We start from the raw sequence: 20896 nt of genomic DNA on the forward strand, positions 1-20896 counted from the left end.
GCATTTAATGATAAAATAAATAAAACCCTGGAGATAATGAAGTTAAAAAAAAAAAAAAAAAAAAAAAAAAAAAAAAGTGGGCCACTGAAGAGGGTACTTTAATTAGTTTGATACCGCTGGACTATATAAATGCTTAGCCAGTTACCCTGACCCACCAGTCTGATCCAATCGCTTGTTGTCCGTTATGCTTATTAGTTATACTAGTCAATAATTAATTGTTTCTTTCTCAATAGGCATTTTAATCCCGCAATCTCGATTAATTGTTTCTCCGCGTCCGGAGTTGACAGAAAATAAAACGAACAATAATGAAGTTTTTTATAGCAAGTTCAGTGATTTTCAGTCTACTGACTTGGGATTTTGTCTACTCTCAAAGTACTGAGAGTGTATTGCGCGACAAGTACGATGGCTATGGAGAAGATTGGATTTTTATGCCTGATGGCAATGATCAGCCTCAAGTCGCTGTTTTAAAAGGGCACGAACCAGAAACTGTAAATCGAGGACTTTGGGAAGAAGGTGTTACATTTTTACTGTACACTAGGTATTTATTGTTTATCATTTTTATTTTCATATCTTTTAAATTATTGATAAAACAAGAAATTTTTTTGATCTGATAGCAAATCGTTGACTTGAGATACTGAATTTTTATTTATTAAATAGTTCAATAGCTGATAAGATGAATAAATACATTAATTATTCAATGGTCAAATATTTAATATTTTAATTATTGAAGGGCAAAGCCTAATGGTACAGTATTGTACACTGGCAATCCTAATTCGATAAAGAACTCGGACTTTTCTCCAAGACGTTCCACCAAATTTATTACACATGGCTGGAAATCGAGTGTATCGAGCGTAGGACTTGTCAACTTAAAAAATGGTAAGAGTTATATAATTCAAGAATTAAAAATTTTATAAAAATTATAGCAAATTGCGAATTAATAAAATTCTTAAAGCTTTTCTACTAAAGGATGACTACAATGTCATAATGGTCGACTGGGAGCCTTTGGCTTCAAGTACTTTTTACCTGGGTCCTATGAGGAATACTGCCGATGTTGGAGCTGAAGCTGGAAAGTTCATAGACTTTTTAATCGAAGTAACTGGTTGTCCTCTAAAGAACCTTCATTTTATTGGTAAGACAGAAATAATTTTTTTGAAACATTTTTAGAGTCCTAATTTTTAAAAATAAAAATTTTTTTAATTAATTAGGACATTCTCTTGGAGCTCATGTAGCTGGTAATGCAGCGTCTTCAGTAACATCTGGAAAAATAGCCAGAGTGACTGGACTTGACCCAGCTTTACCGGGTTTCCATGCTCTTACGCCAACAAGTGGACGCCTAGATGCATCAGACGCCGAGTTTGTGGACATAATTCATTCCTGTGGAGGTATTCTAGGATTTTTGCAGCCACTCGGTGACGCTGATTTTTATCCTAACGGAGGAATCGCTATACAACCTGGATGTTGTTGTATGCCAGAAATGACAGGTTTGATTATTAATATCAATTATATTTTTCCAATTTCTGGATTAATAATTTTTCAATTCACAGAGGCATGTAGTCATGGCAGAGCTTACGTTTATTACACCGAAAGTATTGTTTCTGAGTCAGGTTTATTAGCATCCCAATGCAGTACCTGGGACAAATATCTTAGTGGTGAATGCAAAGATTCCCCGGTGACATTTATGGGAGAATATGTAGACCGTTCAGCAAAAGGAACTTATTTCTTGAGAACGCGCTCACAAGCACCGTTTGGAATTTCCGAAGATTCTAACTCTGTTTGATTTTTAGAAATTTAATCTAATCTAATGTAATTATTTATTTACAATTATAAGAAAAAATTAAATCAATAAATTTATTAGTCAGTTGGTTTTTCAAGAAAAAAATATATATTATTCTTATTTATAGCTAGTAAATAAAGACTGATTACATGAAAAGTATTAAATATCCAATGATAATAATGGTAATACAAGTAGTTGCCAATGATAATTTAATTTAATTTAATTCAGAAATAAAATCTGATTAACTAAAGATTTATTACGATATTCTTAACGATAAAATAGACCTCGTACCTAACAAAATAAAATTAAAATCTTAATTAAATTCATCTCATGATTCTACAACAAAGATCGATGTGATCGTATTGTCGTACCTCAATCACGCATATGGCAATAAAATATTTAATAACAATTTTTAAATTGGTTTGTACAGCAGTGTAGTGACATATTTTTTACGGTAACGATGAGTTGCAGACAATACCATTACGCTTTCTTTTATACTTAGAGCATAAAGATGGTTTAGCATCACATGGTTTGGTTCTGGTAAAAGTGTTGGTTCACACTAAAAAGAAAAAAAATTAAATAATTCACTAAAAATTTAGGCTTGTTAAAATTTAATTATAAAACTCACTAACTATGAGCTTTATAATATAATAATTAAATTTATTGTCATAAAAAAATGAAAACATACCGATAGTGGTGTATCTTTATTTAGGATAACTTGTAATAAGTGAGGCGGCAAAACTGGTGGCCCAGGTACTCTGTCCCACGGCTTTTGTGCTGGAACTTCTTGACAAAACTCTGATTGTATGCTACTGGAGCCTCCTTCACTATCTTTAGCAAGTGCTTGGAATACTTCAAAGTCCGACTTTCTTACAGTAATAAGATTATTTTTCTTCCCTTCATTATCAACATTTTGCTAAAAAAAAAAAATAGTTAACCTAATTTTTAATCTAATCAAAATAAATCTGATCAATACAATGCTAAACAAACTAGAACTAGATTTAAGTCGATATCTTTCCCTAAAATTAAAAAAAAAGATCAGCGTAAAGAACGCTTTCTATGTTGCAATAAAATATTTCAATCTTCTACCTAATAATCTTAAGACATTAAATTATAGCAAAAAAAAATGATAAACTACACTACTGGAAAAAATTAAGGGATCAAAAAAAAATTCCAAATTTTTCGGTAGTTTTCAACAAGCCGTAACTTTAAGAGAAATGGTCGTACAGGAAATAAAAAAAAAGGAAATTTTAGCTCCAAGTGTCTAGTTTTTCGATTAGAACTTCAAAATTTTGTAGCCTCCGCGGTTTCTGAGTAATCGTAGAAAAACCAGCAACAAAAAAATTCTCAAAATTTTTTTAGTTTTTTTGGTCTACGGGCGTGGAAAAAATTTTTTTAGCTTAACCACCATAAGGATCGGATACTTTGTTCATTTAGCTTTAATTTCTTTTTTAAACACCCTGATACGTCCACTCCTCGCTGAGATATCGGTCTTCAAATGGAAAAGGATCTTTTTGTCTTTGATTATCGATATCTCAGCAACCAATGATCGCACAGAAAGTTAAAGGTGGGTTTCAAGAACTTGAATGAATTTCCCTTAACGACTGTCCATTGTTTTTCGAAAACAATTTTTCTTTCCGTCACATGAGTTTGAAAATGCAACAAAAAAGGGCTTTTAGTGGTTTTGGAAAATCAAGCGCTGGATCGAAAATATTGAGGAAACCACTAATGTTAAGTGTGCCTTTTACAGTTCAATATGTCCACAAAAACCCTACAAAGAATCAAATTAATCCAGCCAGCCGTTTTTTTGTTTCACTTGATCGAATTTTTGAAAAATTAAAGGATCACGTTTTTGCTCTGAAAAGCTCATAATTTTTAAAAATGAGAAAAAAATGGTTTTTCGAGCTTTTTCCACATTTTTGTTCCAGAAAGTGCTTAAATTGAAAAAAAAAAAAAAATTAAAAAAAAAATTTTTTTTGAAATTTTTTCTCTTGAAAAGTTTAAGAAAACAATTACCGCCGGCATTAGCGTTATCCAAAGCGTACCACGTGGAGGTCGCGCGGTCGGATTTACGCGTGTGTGTGTGTGTGTAAGGTATTTCAGGAGAATTGAGACCCGGTGGCTCGTCAGTTCCACCGTATTTAATGACTCCAAACTCATTCTCTGAAGGTTTTTGTTGGTTCAATACCGGGTATTACCACCCCTGTTTTCAATAACGGCTCTCAAACGTTCAGCCATGTTTATGCAGACGGTAATTTGAGGCTGCGGAATGGTATTCCAAATGTGCTGAAGCGCGCGCTCCAAAGCAGCTAAGTTCTGCAAATTTGGATACTCTCTGCGCAACCGACGGCCCATTATGTCCCAAACGTGCGCTATGGGGTTGAGATCTGGATTCATTGCTGGGTGTCGCAACAATGTGATGTCATGCCGCTCAAAGAAGTGCCGGGTAATGTTGGCTGTGTGTGGACGTGCATTATCTTGCATCAATATGAACGACCTCAGATGTTGTCGTCTGCGCAGAACAATGGGCCTTAAAATTTGGTCGATGTCACGTCTAGCTGTCAAATTTTCGCGTACAATTACCAAAGGTGTTCTCCAATTTCGTGAAACGCCGCCCCACACCATAACTGATCCACCGCCGTAGGCAACGACTAGACGGACAAAGTTCTGGCGAAAACGTTCTCCACGACGGCAACGATCGACGTCCTCTCGTTTGGCGCCGTCGTGGAGAACGTTTTCGCCAGAACTTTGTCCGTCTAGTCGTTGCCTACGGCGGTGGATCAGTTATGGTGTGGGGCGGCGTTTCACGAAATTGGAGAACACCTTTGGTAATTGTACGCGAAAATTTGACAGCTAGACGTGACATCGACCAAATTTTAAGGCCCATTGTTCTGCGCAGACGACAACATCTGAGGTCGTTCATATTGATGCAAGATAATGCACGTCCACACACAGCCAACATTACCCGGCACTTCTTTGAGCGGCATGACATCACATGTTGCGACACCCAGCAATGAATCCAGATCTCAACCCCATAGCGCACGTTTGGGACATAATGGGCCGTCGGTTGCGCAGAGAGTATCCAAATTTGCAGAACTTAGCTGCTTTGGAGCGCGCGCTTCAGCACATTTGGAATACCATTCCGCAGCCTCAAATTACCGTCTGCATAAACATGGCTGAACGTTTGAGAGCCGTTATTGAAAACAGGGGTGGTAATACCCGGTATTGAACCAACAAAAACCTTCAGAGAATGAGTTTGGAGTCATTAAATACGGTGGAACTGACGAGCCACCGGGTCTCAATTCTCCTGAAATACCTTACACACACACACACACGCGTAAATCCGACCGCGCGACCTCCACGTGGTACGCTTTGGATAACGCTAATGCCGGCGGTAATTGTTTTCTTAAACTTTTCAAGAGAAAAAATTTCAAAAAAATTTTTTTTTTTAATTTTTTTTTTTTTTTCAATTTAAGCACTTTCTGGAACAAAAATGTGGAAAAGCTCGAAAAACCATTTTTTTCTCATTTTTAAAAATTATGAGCTTTTCAGAGCAAAAAACGTGATCCTTTAATTTTTCAAAAATTCGATCAAGTGAAACAAAAAAACGGCTGGCTGGATTAATTTGATTCTTTGTAGGGTTTTTGTGGACATATTGAACTGTAAAAGGCACACTTAACATTAGTGGTTTCCTCAATATTTTCGATCCAGCGCTTGATTTTCCAAAACCACTAAAAGCCCTTTTTGTTGCATTTTCAAACTCATGTGACGGAAAGAAAAAAATTGTTTTTCGAAAAACAATGGACAGTCGTTAAGGGAAATTCATTCAAGTTCTTGAAACCCACCTTTAACTTTCTGTGCGATCATTGGTTGCTGAGATATCGATAATCAAAGACAAAAAGATCCTTTTCCATTTGAAGACCGATATCTCAGCGAGGAGTGGACGTATCAGGGTGTTTAAAAAAGAAATTAAAGCTAAATGAACAAAGTATCCGATCCTTATATGGTGGTTAAGCTAAAAAATTTTTTCCACGCCCGTAGACCAAAAAAAAAAACTAAAAAAATTTTGAGAATTTTTTTGTTGCTGGTTTTTCTACGATTACTCAGAAACCGCGGAGGCTACAAAATTTTGAAGTTCTAATCGAAAAACTAGACACTTGGAGCTAAAATTTCCTTTTTTTTTATTTCCTGTACGACCATTTCTCTTAAAGTTACGGCTTGTTGAAAACTACCGAAAAATTTGGAATTTTTTTTTGATCCCTTAATTTTTTCCAGTAGTGTATAAGATAAAAGATTGGATCAAGATTCTTTCATTGTAATAGTACACTGAAAAAAAAATTAACTTGAATCAAGAGTAAAATTCTTGAACCAAGAAAATAATTTTGAAGAAGCTCATCGTCTTGAATCAAGACAAAAAATTCTTAAATCAAATAAAATGTACTTAAACCAAGTGAAATTTCTTAGTTTAAGAATTTTTTAACTCAAACCAAGATGAAATTCTTCAAAATTATTTACTTGATTCAAGTAAATTTTTTATTTCTGTGTACAAGAAATTTGTGCAATATCAGTATTTTCTAAAACTATTTATGTATTTTGTATTTTTTATATATATATATTTTTAAATATTTTGTATAATATAGGATAATTTATCTAATATCTAGCTCTATGTACAGATGCTCTTGCATCTCTATAGACCTGTATGCTAGAAAATAAATAAATAAAAATTCTTACTATAGTAGGATCACATTTCCATTCACCATCGACATAAAATTTATACTCGTGATCTCCCAACGGAAGGTCAATTATTGTAACAAAGTCTCCATGACTATTGACCATTGGGATTTTCCTCCACTGTGTGAATGAACCGCCGATGTAGACTTCCTTGCCACCACCTTCCCACTTGAATACAGTTGGCAATGATTTGGGTGGGTCTGGTGACTGGACGACTATTTTACTGCCTTCTGAAATGGTGTTGGACCTCGGTCGACCCGATTCTTCATCATCTTCCTGTAAAATTGATTTAGTTCATTTAGTCAATAATTGTGTTTCAGATTATTTGAATAAAAATAAAATAAAATTGAATTAAAATAAAAATAAAGGATAATTTAATAAATAAAAAATAAGAAAATAAAACCTTTGATAAATAAGGTTCTTCTTCTTCATTAGAAGTTTGGAAAACCAATTTTTTATTTGGCTTTTTAGCGAATGTAAATGCTTGACCATCTCTTCCAGGCGATGACGGCGGATGATCCTTACTCTGGCGGTGTGTGTCTTTGGTTATAGCACTGCCATGATGATGACCTGGTTGATTACTTCCAGCGTTACCCATAGTTCACTATAAATTACTAGGTTTATTATCTATATATTTTATCTGACCGAGAGTGACAGTGATGGTGTAAGTTGTAAGTCGTGGATAAAATTTTTTTTAGGTGAATGTTAACGAGATGTCACGTCGTTAACCGTGAGTCACGTACACACTGCACAGCACAACAGTAACAACTATTGAATCTTAAATCTGAAATAAAACAACGTAGTACATGACATTGTTTACATTCAATTATTTACATCATACTTGCCTTAACACTCACCTAAGCTGATTATTTATACAAAACTCACATGTGAATATTTATGATTGTTTCACTTAATATTGATAATCCTAGACAATTGTTGTCGCTTGGTGAAAAATAGTCTCTGTTGTGGGGAATTATTTAGATCACCGGAGTATCAGCTGATTGCGTGATAGTACTAAACGTCACACCGTTTGCAATTTATTATAATAATAAAACATTGTCAAGAATGGTGATGATCGCTCGAAAAGAAGGCTGACATTTTTTTACAATAATTATCTTGGATTTAGAACTTTGATGCTCGATTTTAATTTCACTTATTATTATAAATCACGATGATTAGTTTTAGTTTATTAATTAATTAGCGAATACATTTTGGATTTTATTAACTTGACATTACATAAAATAATTTTAAGAGTTACTATGAAGGATTGGTTTTGTTGGGAAGTAACCAGCAGTTGGCTTTAATATGGCGCTGCAATAAAATTTTATTTTTTGAGACAAGAAATAGTATTTTTTTTTTTTTTTTTTTTTTTATTAACAATAATTCTAAATTTTAGTATGACATTTATAAATATTATTATTAATTTTTTTTTTTTTAAATTAGATTTTAATAATTTTTTAGATGTGTTTTTTTTTATCACGGCTAGACTAAATTTATGTTTGTAACAAAATTTTTTAAATAACAATAATTTTTTTGTTAAAATTTTTTATTTATTACTTAAAATCATTTATTGAATAAATTTTGTAAAAATTTTAATTAATTAAAGAAAACATTAAATTAATTTTATTTTTAATTATTTATTGTTTTAGAAATTAAAATTTTTTAAATTATATTTTGCAATAAGTTTCAAATAAGTACAGCAGTTTGGCGCAGTTGGAACTAAACTTGAGAACTGGATTGCGCGCGCAGCACTGATCAAATATGGCCGTTGCGTAGTAGCAGAATGACTTGCGCAAAATTCGCTCTGCAGTTTTTTAGTCATTTTAATAGTAAAATCGCGTTAATTAATAAAAATAATAATCAAAAACTACGTTATTAATAAAAATTAAGCTCTGGAATAATAAATTTTTACGATTTAACCATTTAAAACTTTTTAATTCAGTAATGGAATATTCTTGCGTCCGTTGGCTGCCGTTGGAGATTGTCGGAAGTTTCGGTTGCTATTTTATCGGTCAAATAAACGTTGATTTTCGTAATTTTGATTATTTAAATATATATACTTCTATTCTTGCGGAAAAAAACTCGATAAATCAATGTTACGAAAACATAAGACACTTAACGTACCTCGGGTGAATATAAGCCGCCATATTTAATCGGTATAATTACAAGGTCCATGTATTCGCGGGTGTAAATTTATCAGGACTTTTTCGGGATGTATAGTTACTTTTTATTTAAATACGCGTTTTCAATACGTCAGATATATAGTTTTTTTTTATCGTGTCATTAAATGTTGTGTGTTTTAGTGTTTTCGTGTTTTAGTGAATTATTATAATTTTTTTTTTTTTTTTTTTTTCTCGTTACTAATAGTGTTAAAGTGTATATTGCTGAGAGCCGGGAGTAAAGGAGCAGTTTGCGCGCCAAATGTAGCTGTCATTTCAATCTACAAAAGGTAAGAGTTTTTCTGTATGAAAAACTGTTAATTTTTTTTTTATATTAAAATTTTTTTTAATGATGATTATTTGTGAAAAAAATTATATAATGGTAAATTGAAGATTTAATTATTATATTTTGTATTTTTTTAAATATCTGATGTGTGGTCAATAATCATGCGTGGTAAATGATCAGTGAAATATGAAGTTTTCTCATGGCGGTAACTCACTGTACTTAGGTAAGGTGGGTTTTTTTTTAATAAGTGAGATAGTAATGTTATCTACATTTGATTACACCCCATCAATTATACAAAATTGAATTAAGATAAAAATAGAATTAAAATCGCTAATTAATTTTTGAAGAAAATTACTTAAGAAATTAAATATACATATAAATTTATGCAATCAAAGTAATTAATTTTTAATTGATACAAGAAAATTTTTATGAAGACCAAAAGTAATTTTGATGGAATGATTTTTTAAATTTGACAAAATTTTATTAAATCAAAGTAAAATTTCTGTGTTCATAAAAACTTTTTATTTTGTCCAAAATAATTGAAGACTTTTCAAACATTTTCTTGTTTTATCGATTTTTTTTTTCAATAACTAAAATTATTTAAAGAAGTTGTATTTTTTTTTAATTTTTTCATCATCACTATTTTTTGGGCACGAAAACAAAATACCTGGCTCCAAAAATAAATTTTCTTGATAAAGGAATTTCTCAAGAAGATTTTATAAGTGTTTTCAATGAAGTAAATTTCAAGTCTTCCTAAAAATTTCTTTGAATCATGGAAATTTATTCTGCATTTAATTTTTTTCTGTGCTTTTTGTAAAATTTTCTAGTAAATTTTCGGTTATTTGTTGATTCACCAACACTTTACAAAATTATTAACTATTAAATCTTCGTATTAACTTTATAAAACTTTTAACTAAATTCGAGCACAGTACAATTTAAATACATATTGGCACAAAAGTTGTCTTCATAAAACTCCGTATCCAGACAATTGATGTATGATTATCTGTATGGTATGCATGATGAAGGCTTAAAAAAAGTATAAGCCAGAAGGTCTTTGGATCCGACGTAGTTTTACGACTTAGCGACACAGAACGTCACTTTACCTCTTTCCACATTTTATATTGCCAGCTATCCATTTTCTACTTTTTACATAAATTTATTATTTATAAATTTATACAGCGTATTTTGCCACAAAATTTTGACCTCTCTTCGCCTTGCTTTACGTATTTTTTTCTTTTTTTATCATCATATCATTGAATTCTCTCGAGGTTGAATCCAATAGCAAACAGAAACGAGCACTGGCTTTTAAAGCTCTCGATTTTAAATCACTATTGATAATAAATATTTCCCACATATCCCACCGATCTTATCGAATAAATATCTTAACTTGATTGTCGACGTATTATCCACTATCGTACCGTCTATTTACACAATATGTGAGACTTTTGCTCATTAAATGCATTCGTTATTTAATGATATTGATTAGATTGGAGTAAAAGCTTTTCTAGAATTATCTTTTAAGTGGTAACATCTGTTTTACATTTGTCACATTGATTTTTTTCGTTCATCCTAAATTTCTATTCAAAAGTACATTTTGCAATGCAATATATCAATTTTTATTTCAAAAGTTATTAAACACATTAGAAATTTTGATGCTTGAAAAACAAAGTTTACAAAAAAAAAAATTCACTCAAACAAGAAATGATTTCTTAGTCGAAGAAATTTTCTACTTAACTCAAGACGATGAAGCTCTTCTAAATGATTTTCTCGATCTGAAAATATTTTTCTTGAATCAAGTTAATTTTTTTATTCAGTGCACAGTTATTACTACAATAAATTTAAAAACTTAATTATCAAAATAAAATTTTTCTAATTTTTTAAAAATTATTTAACGCGTTATCAAATTTATATTAACTTAAAAATAAATAGTTTTACTATTTAAAAAGCGTTTCAGGATTATAACTTAAATGTATTTAATTTGGATAAAATATGGTGAAATTTTATGACTTAGAACTAACACAGAACAGTTAGAATTCTATGGAATTCACATAAATAAGTAGTTAAAAAATAACAGTTCCTAAAATAATAACAATTCCAAACTCAAACATTTTAAGATAATCTAGTCAAATTAAGCCATTTCAACCAAAAATGTTAAAATTCTAGCTTCAACCAAGAATTTCAATTGCATATAATTCTCAGCAGTAAATTTAACAGTTTGAATGCGAATTTAATACCTTTCGTTGGAAATAAAGTGTGTAGTAAAAAATCGTGAATTTATTCATTTGAAACTGTAGCTTTCACATCTGTAATTATAGTTAGTAAAACTATAATTTTTTTAGTATAATTTCATTTTGTAAGCAATTGTTAAAAATATTTGAATTTTATTAGCAAAAAATTTTTTTCATACAGATTGACTGATATATTAATTTCATATAATTCTAAAATCTGAAATTATTAAATTTTTAGTATAAAAATAATTTTTGGTAATTCCTTGAAGAGAAATAATTAAAAAACTGTTGGAATTATAATTACGACTAGAGTATTTGAATGAAAAATGAGAAAATAATTATAAATAAAAGTGAAGCTTAAATGAAAACACAGTTATTTTACAAGACGGGTTGTGCATATGGGTTCGATCGATAATCGTACTCGTAAGTGATTCAAGGCTGAAAAAGGGTACCTTCAACAACTAATACGTGCGTAGACGGTACATCTGTGGAGGTATCATCAGCGTGTTACAAAAGACCGATCCATCATCCCCGGACAATTCGAGTTTGAAATTGGTCGGCGTATCACCCAGACCTCTCTGAGAACTGAGGAGGCTGTGTATCCGTTGCCAGCTCGCACGTGCGATTATAATGGAGATTAAAGTCAGTACAAACAATAAATTTCGCGTTACTGTGGCATACCGATTTTATAATGTGAAGAAAATCCGTCAAAAAAAACCCGTTTACTTTTAACAAATACTAATACCTTTAATATATTCCATTACTTGATCCTGAATTTCCCGATTTGTATAATTAATTAGTACAAAAAAACGTAAGATATATGTTTTATTCTTGTCTGAAAATTTATAGTTCAATTTTCCTAATTTTTCAAACGCATTTATAATTTTCAAAGTATATAAATCTAGAGAAAAGTTAAAATTAAAAATAATGTAAAGCTTTTAATGAATTTTTTTGTTATAAACTTATAAAACATTTTTCATTTAATCAATTGATTGCTTCTATTATGAATTGAGCGGTTAACATACGTATACTTGGCTTTACAAATGCTCTTTTTTTTTTTTTTTGACTAAGCCAAGACTTGAACCCTGGTCTCCTGCGTGAAAGTTCTGCGCGTTTCGGCTCTCACTAAAGCTTTCCGTATGATGAAATGGAACACTTATTAATGATTGTGTTTTAATAATACAAAGGTCGCTTAAAATAGTTTTATAATAATTTTTTAGTGATTGGCGTTGTCTCACGATGCAAATACGTCTTTAGTAGACATGACGAAAGGATTACGTGGACGTCAAACCGGATGACTGAGCGACGGGTAATCATGATGATGATCTTAGTGCAGGATGATGCTGATGGGGGAAAAAGGCTAATATTTCGAATAGTTGGCATTTACAATAGGCTTTATTGGGTGAGGCGCGGGTAACTCCTGAATAAAAAGAGATGTTGCCAGCATCAGCATCACCAGCGGCTGTACTCGGGTATATTGAGTGTATGCCAACTAAGAGAGTTGTGTGAGAGCCAGCCTTCATTTTAAGGAGAATGAACATCCATCACGTGGTGTCAACATGATTGTCTTGCGACGTAATGTGTCGGCGACGGGGCGCTAAAGTATTGCCTGTGTAAAGGGAATAGGGTAAAAGAGGCAACTGATTGTTACTTTTCTATATAAACTTTTTAGCTGAATTTCTCGCGCTTTGAGGACCGTTGAATCAAGGATAGAGTAATCTGTACAACCCGATTAAGTGATACGTCTTGCTGGAATTATTTCCCATGCCCATGAGCTGGGTGGAAGTTGGTGGTCGCTTTTTTCGGGCAATATATAATAGATTATATTCAATTTCCAAGTCAAACTGAGTCTTGATGGCAATATTTTATCGGCGTATTTGTTTCTTTTGTTCGTAAATATTATATAAGGTGTAATGTAATATTCAAATGAGCTGCTAATGTATTTATATGACACTGAGGAACTTTGCTAATAATGCGTGGATTTCGAGTCCAGGCGGTTCTCGTTAAAGACGCATTTTCGCAACCCCAAACTTGTACTTGTGGGAATGGAATGAAATAGAATGGGAAAATTGTATTTAAAGAAGTTAAGACTGCTACCGCCGGCACACCCTTTCGCAGCAGAAAACTCTATTCTTGATGCTACTGCTGTAGGGTTATGGTAGTAATGATAATGATATAGTTGAAAGGGGTTGGAGTGGGATTTAGTTTTGATAGGGTGAAAATTAAAATTTTCATTTTAATGTCGTATTTGAGATCTATTTTATTGGCTATTTTATTTCATTTATTTTGAGAGTTAAAAGGAAGTTATTGAAAATATAAAAGAATTTTTATTTAAACAGAAAAATTTCTTGGAATAATTCTTTATTTTTTAGAAAAAATTTGCTCTTAAATCAAGAATATTAAATTCTTAAAGAAAAAGGAAATTATAGTTAGTTCTTGAGTGTTGCGTTTTTCGATTAATTGTTTGATTGTATTTCACAAAGCTAATATTTTCTTGATCTTTAAATTTCGAACTTATCTTAACTAAGAAAATCGGTATCAAGACGCAAGATTCTTGAATTAAGACTACCGGTTCTCTTTAAAATAATTTTCTTAGATCAACAATATTTCTTTTGCATCAATTTTTTTTTTCAAACCATAAATGCAATAATACATTATATTTTAGACACAATCCGGTGTAGTAATTTTTGATTTGTTTTAAAGTTGAACAAAATAGACAATATCAAGGATCAAGTTAATTTTTTATTAAAAATAAATGAACTTAATGTTCTCTAATAAATTGATAAACAGTTGAATATGTGTGTATATCATATATTTGAGATTTAAATAAAATCAAAAGAAAACTACAAAACCGAGGCAATTTAGGAGTGAAAAAATGTCATATCTGCGTCACTAGTTTTTGCTTTATTGTGATGATAATAACAATACCAATAATGATAAAGGAGGTGGTGTGTCTGCGCGTAATCGAGTTGCACCCTCTCGGGCTATCTGTTTTATTTATCCGATAACACGCCATTATCGGCATACACAACACATAGCGAATGTGGGTGTGCCATAACGATTGGCTATTTATAATAACACACCAGGGCGCATGGATAATTAGTATCTCGTAAACCGATGTGCTCACTCTACAATAGGTATATAAACAGGAGTTTGAGAGAAACTGATGTTGTATATACACACCATACGCCGCCAAATTCATCCACTTTGTATTCGGCTCCTCTGTGGCAATATACATCCATATATGATATTAAATATACAGCTAATGTAATGATTCGAAGAAAAATGGTTGATGATGCTGTTGCTGGTGCTGGTGCCACTGCTGTTGATACTCTACACACTCCAGCTGCGTGTTATGTAGACATACATTTGCACACGCGTGTATGATATCTCTATCGATTTGCGGTCTTGATATAATATTTTACGAGTTGCGCCCAATGTTCACCATTCATACATTACACAATGTGTATTTTACATGTGATATATGTTCTTTTATTTTTTATTTTCATAGATATCGTTGTTTTAATAATAATACTAAGTTAATATTTAATTACTAAAATATAGAAAAATTCAGGTAAATAAATAAATGCAAGTTTTTATTACGGAGATCGCGAGGACTTTGATAATAAAATATAATATTTCATGTAGAATGTTCGCTTTTGTGTACCATGCCAGTGTAATATATGATATATGAATAGAGAATTACATTTGGTGCTGTACAGAATATTGAATCGTCAACAGAAACTACGTTGATCTGGTTCTTGTTATTATTATTATATTTTGTATGAAATACAAAGATTGAAGAATATATCTATCTTAGATAAAGTAAAATTTTTTTTTAACCAATATAATTTTCTGTCTAGAAAATTTATTTTTGCTTCAAAGCAACTTCAGCCTTCATTACAATTTTCTTGTTTCAAGTTCATATTTGTTCTGTGAAGAAAAATTAACTTGATTCTAGAGAAAAACTATTGGACTAAGAAAATCATTTTGATGAGTTTCATCATCTTTTCGACAAAAAAGATTTTGTCTCTTCAAAATTCTTTTTTTGTTAGATAAAAGTTTTACTATGGATCATTTATTTTTGAAAAAAAATTACAATCAAAGATTGTATTCTACATTTGTATAAATATGCTATACATATTTTTCAAATATTTATCACGTTGTAGATCAATCCTAAATTAATATGCTTAAAACAATTTTTAATTAAATAAAAATAATATTATAAGATTTTAATTAGCCGCTATTTCTTCCAGCGATCTCTTTTTAATAAAATTATTCTCGACGAACTTATTTTCGTTAAATATTCTTCACTCTTTATTTTTAGACATTTTTTGTGTGGTCGTTTTCTTTTTGTATCAGATAGTTAGCCACAGTTTTCTCTAAAACCCAATTTGTATTGATGTATCACACTAATTGGGGGCGTTTTAGAATTTGTGATCGCTTGTCTTGTGTCTCTTTATAAGTGACATGAATTTTTGATTGATTACTCCGCTGACCGGCCTCTTAACTCGTTCGTCGGACCTTTTTCTTACTTTTAATGGCCAAAAAAACTCTTCTCACTAAAAGAAGATATTTTTGTAAATTGAACAAGCGTAATTGAGGAAGTCGTATGTTCAATGTGTCAACCATCGTGTCGTGCGTGTTTATAAAAACGTGAAAAAATATTATTTGAAACTTTTGCTGATTTCAACCCGAGCGTGGTCCGGTGATTTTGGGCCTGGTCCAGAGAAAATTGTGTAAGGTCGAGGAATCAGCTGTTCTGTTGACTGGCACACATGTGTGTATTATAGGGATGTGTGTCGGTGTGTGAACGTGAAACTTGACAGGCACACAACTAACGCACGAGACCCTCTCACCACACTAGCCGTGGAGATATCTGGGTCACTGGAACGATGAGGGCAAAGATGAGGGGTTGACCGACCGAAAGATAGTTTAACGGTGGCTCCCCTCGAACCACTCGGCATCATCCTACTCTCGGCCCTGCTAAAACTCGTCTATGACAAGATAATGGTACGGTCGGCGTCCCTCCTCGTGTACAGGCATATAGGCCGCAGTATTTGTTGCTTGTCTGATGTGTTGTGATACCGCTGTCTCACTTTATGGTCAGCCACCAGGTAAACGTCCTGGATCATCTGTTAACTTTGTCTGGATTTTTCACCGCTAAATTTAATTTATTTACTCGGATAAAAAAAAAAGCATTAGATACATTTCACTTGTTTAGTAGTCAGATCTATATATGTTGTGACCAGTAACTTCATTCGTTAATTAGTGGTGCAAATTATTCACCTGGTACTAAAAAAATCTTTACATATTCAAAGAATTGTTTTTCAGAAAAATTAACCTGTAGATCTAATTAAAACTTTTTTGTGTTGTATAGAAATTTTAGAGTGAAAACTTTAAAATTATTTTAATAATTAACGTAATCGTTTGACAGGCCGAATCCTTAAAAAAATTTATAAATCGATAGTGTAAAGAATGTTTTCTTACTGTAAAGTTTAGCCACCGCAAATTTTACAATTATTTGTTTATTATTTTTGACTATGAAATCAAAATTCACTAAGTGCCGTAGACACATAATTATTACAAAGTATAGTATAAAAATATATTTAAATAATACTAGTTAAATTATTAAAACTTTTTTTCAATTAACTAAATATCGAATAATTTTCTAAAAAGTTGATTTACGGACTTGACGTTTTTATTATTTTTTTATTCGATTAGTGATAAGTAATTAGTCGTCTGAGATCATTATGGCGTAGTTTTTGCAAAAATGAATTGTATATGTTAAAAAGTTATCACCATCTATCGAGAATTGAGCCATATGATATGCATATTTATAAATTAATATTGGTAATATACTTTAGGATTTAAGAAAGGATAATAAAATGTCTGATTCTGGAGTCTGGAGTCTGGAGGATGTAGGATATGTAGGATATGTAGGGTAGGATGGTGAAGAGGAGGAAATGGATGTTCTATGGGAGCATTAAGATGAGAGCCAGGTTTGGTAGAGGAGCATCATCAAACAGCAATGGTTTCTGAGGATGGTAGAGCGTAATCCACGTAAGAAATAACTGCGCGCGTGTAATGCTGATGGAGAATAGTATGTACAGTAAGAGTACGACATATCGCGTAAGATCTTATACTTATAGTTGTGCTGGCTGGTTTCCATTCTCCTCCTTCTCCATTATACATCTATATTCAATATTAAAGATTCTGTATATGCATAGATATGTATATATCTTAGGTTGGAAAAGTTTCAGGAAGCGAGAAAACATGATCAGAGTTATTGTATAGAGTGAAGAATAGAATAAGGCTAAGGCGGGTCGCGATCGATTCTGAACGCTAGCGACATTCTTCGGTGGCGCTCACCGGAGCAGAGAAATATATACAGGATCCACAGAGAGTAAGAGAAGTAAGAAGCATCCGCAGATGAACAAGAGGAGGATGAAGATGAAAAGGAGAAGTAATACCAGCAGGAGCAGTAGATGCTAGATGCTAGATACTAGATGGAGGAGAATGAGGATAAGGATGAGGATGAAGAGGATGATTCGACGACTGGGACTGGGACTGGGACTCTACAACTATTACTAGGATAAGAGAGAAGAAATGCTCGCGGAGGAAGAAGAAAAAGCTGATGGAGATGCAGGAAAGAGGTATGAAGAGAAAAGAGAAGAATAAGTTTTAGCAGAGCACAAGCAGTTCGAGTTGTAGAGGTAAAAGAATAAACTAACTCTCCCCCACCTGGAGAAACAGCGCCGGCACTGGTTCGCTCATTCGGAGTCGCCGTACTGTGATCGCGAATGTTGTGTTACTGGCTCACTGCCCACGTGTGTGAGTAAATTCAACTAAAGAGCTCCTGGTGGTAGTTGTAAAGTACAAGCCGAGCTGGTAGGGAGCCTCTCTAGTTCCACCAACGTCCGTAGGAAGAAACAGCAGGCGTGTCGCGACGACTCCTCTCGGCCAATCCGTGAAACTCTCTGGAATAGAATCCGACCAACCGAGTTCGTCCTAGGGTTTATTTTCACGCCCATCCTCCCCGTCGCCGGGATTTGCACTGATGTTTTTATTTATTACATCTGTGACTGGGTAGGGAAATACTCCCAACTCGACCGAGAGAACGTTTGCCACTTTGAGAAGGAGCAACGCGCGTTTCTGCGTACCCGCCGTCCAGCCGTGGATCGTTGCCACACGTAGTTGTTACTTTTACTCCGTTTGCTCTTCTCGTACCGATGAGACTACGTCGTGTTTAATTATTATTATTATTATTATTATTACTATTATTATTATTATTATTATTACTATTATTATTATTGTTAGTATTATTATTATTACTATTAGTTGTTTATTATTATTAGTTTTATTAGTAGCATTTATATGATTTTATTAAAGTGTAATCCGCGGTTTCCAATTTGTAATAAAATAATTTAGTTGTTTTCACGAATAATTTTTAGTATTGAAAAGTTACACTCTCTAGTACTAAGTGGACGTTTTTACCATGAGCTTAAAGTGGAAGTTGACAAGTGTCTCCTGAGTGACAGGACCTGGCGTTTTATCATGTACAGTACGTCCTCGTGATAATAAGTGATTATAAATAGCAATCCTATTTTAATAGTAATTTTTATTAAATTAATTAATAAAGTGACAGTGAGACATTGGCTCATTAATTTTAAAAATAAATTAATAATATCAGTGAAGTGTGACATTTTAAGTTTGAGGCTTGACAGGCCCCGGGAGCTCGAGCTCTGAAGCTCCTGTGCAGCCTTGGGCCCACTGTTTTTTTGATCAATCAAGAACTAGGAACTGGGAACTAGTCTAAAATTGAAAAGTTCAAAAGTGTATAATTAGAAAAATACCAGACAGCCGGTTTTGATAGATGGACCACGGAGCGATGGACAGTTCGTCTGAGCACAGTAGCCGTGCCAGTCCAGTTACCGGTAGTCCGAAACACCCCCACAGCCCGTCGGGCCAGCACTCACAGTCGCAGCAGCATCTAAGTTCGCAGCACCAGCCACCACCGTCACACCAGCTTCACCCGCGAGACCTCCGCGATCACCAGCACCGACGTGTCCCGACTCCTGGGTCCCCGACTCGCGGGTCTCCGCCACAAGTTCAGCCTTTGAGCCCGCCGCCGTTGTCAGCGGGTGGAGGCCCAGGAATACCTGGAATGGTCCCGAGGATGCCGGGACTCCCGCCACCGGAGCTGAGACTCCTGGGCCAGCTCGGCGGGATGCTCAGCGGGCACCACGGCTCGCCCTTAGAATTCATGGCGGCTCATCATGGAGTTCTGCCACCGAGGTCCTACAATAGCCCACCGCCGATAAGTTCCAGTGACCCGACCGCGAACGAGTGCAAACTCGTTGATTATCGCGGACAGAAAGTCGCGGCATTCATTATCGCGGGTGACACAATGCTATGCTTACCTCAGGCATTTGAGCTGTTTCTCAAGCACTTGGTGGGTGGTCTCCACACTGTTTACACTAAACTCAAAAGACTCGATATTGTGCCGCTTGTGTGCAACGTCGAGCAAGTCAGGATTCTAAGAGGACTCGGAGCTATTCAGCCTGGTGTTAATCGATGCAAGTTGCTCAGCTGCAAGGACTTTGATGTGCTCTACAGGGACTGCACCACCGCCAGGTGAGTCTAGTGATCTGCTTTTTGTCTTTAGAAAATTGAAATGTTTTTTTTTGACAACGGCCTCAGAAAAAAGTTATTTTGAACTATAAAAAATTTCCGGAAAATCTAAGTTTCGACACTAAGAAATTAGTTTTTCAACGAAAAATTTTTTCTTTTGTGCATATAGTTGTAGAAAAAAAAAACATTGTCAGGGAAATCATTTTTTGTCTTATAATCAGTGTCCCCAATGTCTTATTTCGAAATCAGAGTCTTAAAATTTTAGGTTGGTCTCATATTCGTGCTAGATTGAAAAAAAAAAATACTTTTGTTTAGAAAATTTTCTTGACACAAAAACATTGTTCTCGATAATTGTCGAGAATGTATTTTTTAGTTTGAAGAGTTGGTTAAATTAATTAAAATAATTTTTCTTCTATTTGAATTAATCTTTTATCAAGGAATTGATAAATCAAATGGTTCATTTCAACAAATTCTTAATTAAAGAAACGTTTGTCTGGATAAAAATTTTCTTTTTATTAGTATGTAGCTTTCTAATTCCAAATTTTTTGATCTTCACTATATTCTAGAATACGAAAAAAAAAAAAATTTTCATAGTTGTAAGATAAATATTTTGATTAAAGAAAATTTCCTGTACACGAAAACTTGGGTCTTGCTAAAAATTTTCTTTCTCGATAAAGTTTGCTCTAATTTTTCAGTATCTCTTCTTGACTGACCAAGATTTCAAATCGTGCATATAAATTATTCCTTTAATATTATTTTCATTATCATCCATAATTCTTAATTATAATATGTATATCAAGAATGTGGACTAGATAGGATCATAATAACAAATTACATTATTATTTCTGCGACGTTTCAGTCGATTCGAGTTAAGTTTAGATTCGAGTTAACTGTTGCCACGCAATAACAATTTTATAAGTGTCGTGTGTACTTTATTTCTGAGTTAATAGTAAGAATAATTAATGAATCTATCAATTTTGTTAATTTTGTGATGATTTATATGACTAAGGCAACTGTGCAATGTAAGATAGTGATTGTTAGAATTCGTATTATGGTAAATATTGGAATTGTATCAATTGTTATG

General features: G+C 33.2%; 3 protein-coding genes across 8 annotated transcripts in view; 2 read left to right on the forward strand and 1 right to left on the reverse strand.

The window, feature by feature from the left end:
* The first annotated feature begins 86 nt into the window (after positions 1–86).
* Positions 87–1791, forward strand: LOC141530173 (pancreatic triacylglycerol lipase). The gene is made up of 5 exons (XM_074247127.1): positions 87–538; positions 731–876; positions 953–1129; positions 1206–1481; positions 1545–1791. The coding sequence occupies exons 1-5, from the start codon at positions 306–308 to the stop codon at positions 1775–1777; spliced, it is 1065 nt and encodes a 354-aa protein (XP_074103228.1). The 5' UTR covers positions 87–305; the 3' UTR covers positions 1778–1791.
* A 72-nt stretch (positions 1792–1863) lies between these two features.
* On the reverse strand, positions 1864–7755 carry Alc (5'-AMP-activated protein kinase subunit beta-1). 3 transcript variants are annotated; one of them, XM_074247132.1, is made up of 6 exons: positions 7363–7755; positions 6909–7289; positions 6506–6781; positions 2463–2690; positions 2146–2333; positions 1864–2065 (listed from the first exon to the last, which is right to left on the reverse strand). In XM_074247132.1, exons 2-5 carry the CDS (start codon positions 7101–7103, stop codon positions 2187–2189), a joined length of 846 nt encoding a protein of 281 aa, XP_074103233.1. In that variant the 5' UTR covers positions 7104–7289; positions 7363–7755; the 3' UTR covers positions 1864–2065; positions 2146–2186. The 3 variants fall into 3 exon arrangements, with proteins under 3 accessions (XP_074103233.1, XP_074103231.1, XP_074103232.1); XM_074247130.1 differs by having other exon boundaries at positions 1864–2333; positions 7363–7754; XM_074247131.1 differs by having other exon boundaries at positions 1864–2333; positions 7351–7754.
* A 10611-nt stretch (positions 7756–18366) lies between these two features.
* The window catches only part of Dac (dachshund family transcription factor), a 202265-nt gene continuing 199735 nt past the window's right edge, over positions 18367–20896 (forward strand). For all 4 annotated transcript variants that reach the window (XM_074246324.1, XM_074246326.1, XM_074246325.1 and 1 more), the window contains exon 1: positions 18367–19815. In XM_074246324.1, the coding sequence (XP_074102425.1) occupies positions 19055–19815 (761 nt within the window). In that variant the 5' untranslated portion in view covers positions 18367–19054. The remainder of the gene's footprint in view (positions 19816–20896) is intronic.

Source organism: Cotesia typhae, unplaced genomic scaffold (genome assembly GCF_013202065.1).
Source record: "Cotesia typhae breed Kobodo isofemale line unplaced genomic scaffold, CoteBio_Ctyphae contig_48, whole genome shotgun sequence".
Taxonomy (NCBI): Eukaryota; Metazoa; Arthropoda; class Insecta; order Hymenoptera; family Braconidae; genus Cotesia; species Cotesia typhae.

What these genes read in the sequence shown, in the direction of transcription:
- LOC141530173 (XM_074247127.1), top strand. Translation starts at nt 306, where the DNA reads ATGAAGTTTTTTATAGCAAGTTCAGTGATTTTCAGTCTACTGACTTGG. An exon ending in AAAGAACCTTCATTTTATTG is followed by an intron (nt 1,130 to 1,205) that starts GTAAGACAGAAA and finishes TTAATTAATTAG; the next exon opens with GACATTCTCTTGGAGCTCAT. An exon ending in TTGTATGCCAGAAATGACAG is followed by an intron (nt 1,482 to 1,544) that starts GTTTGATTATTA and finishes TTCAATTCACAG; the next exon opens with AGGCATGTAGTCATGGCAGA.
- Alc (XM_074247132.1), bottom strand. Translation starts at nt 7,103, where the DNA reads ATGGGTAACGCTGGAAGTAATCAACCAGGTCATCATCATGGCAGTGCT. An exon ending in AAGAACCTTATTTATCAAAG is followed by an intron (nt 6,782 to 6,908) that starts GTTTTATTTTCT and finishes TCAATTTTACAG; the next exon opens with GAAGATGATGAAGAATCGGG. An exon ending in GGAAATGTGATCCTACTATA is followed by an intron (nt 2,691 to 6,505) that starts GTAAGAATTTTT and finishes TTTTTTTTTTAG; the next exon opens with CAAAATGTTGATAATGAAGG.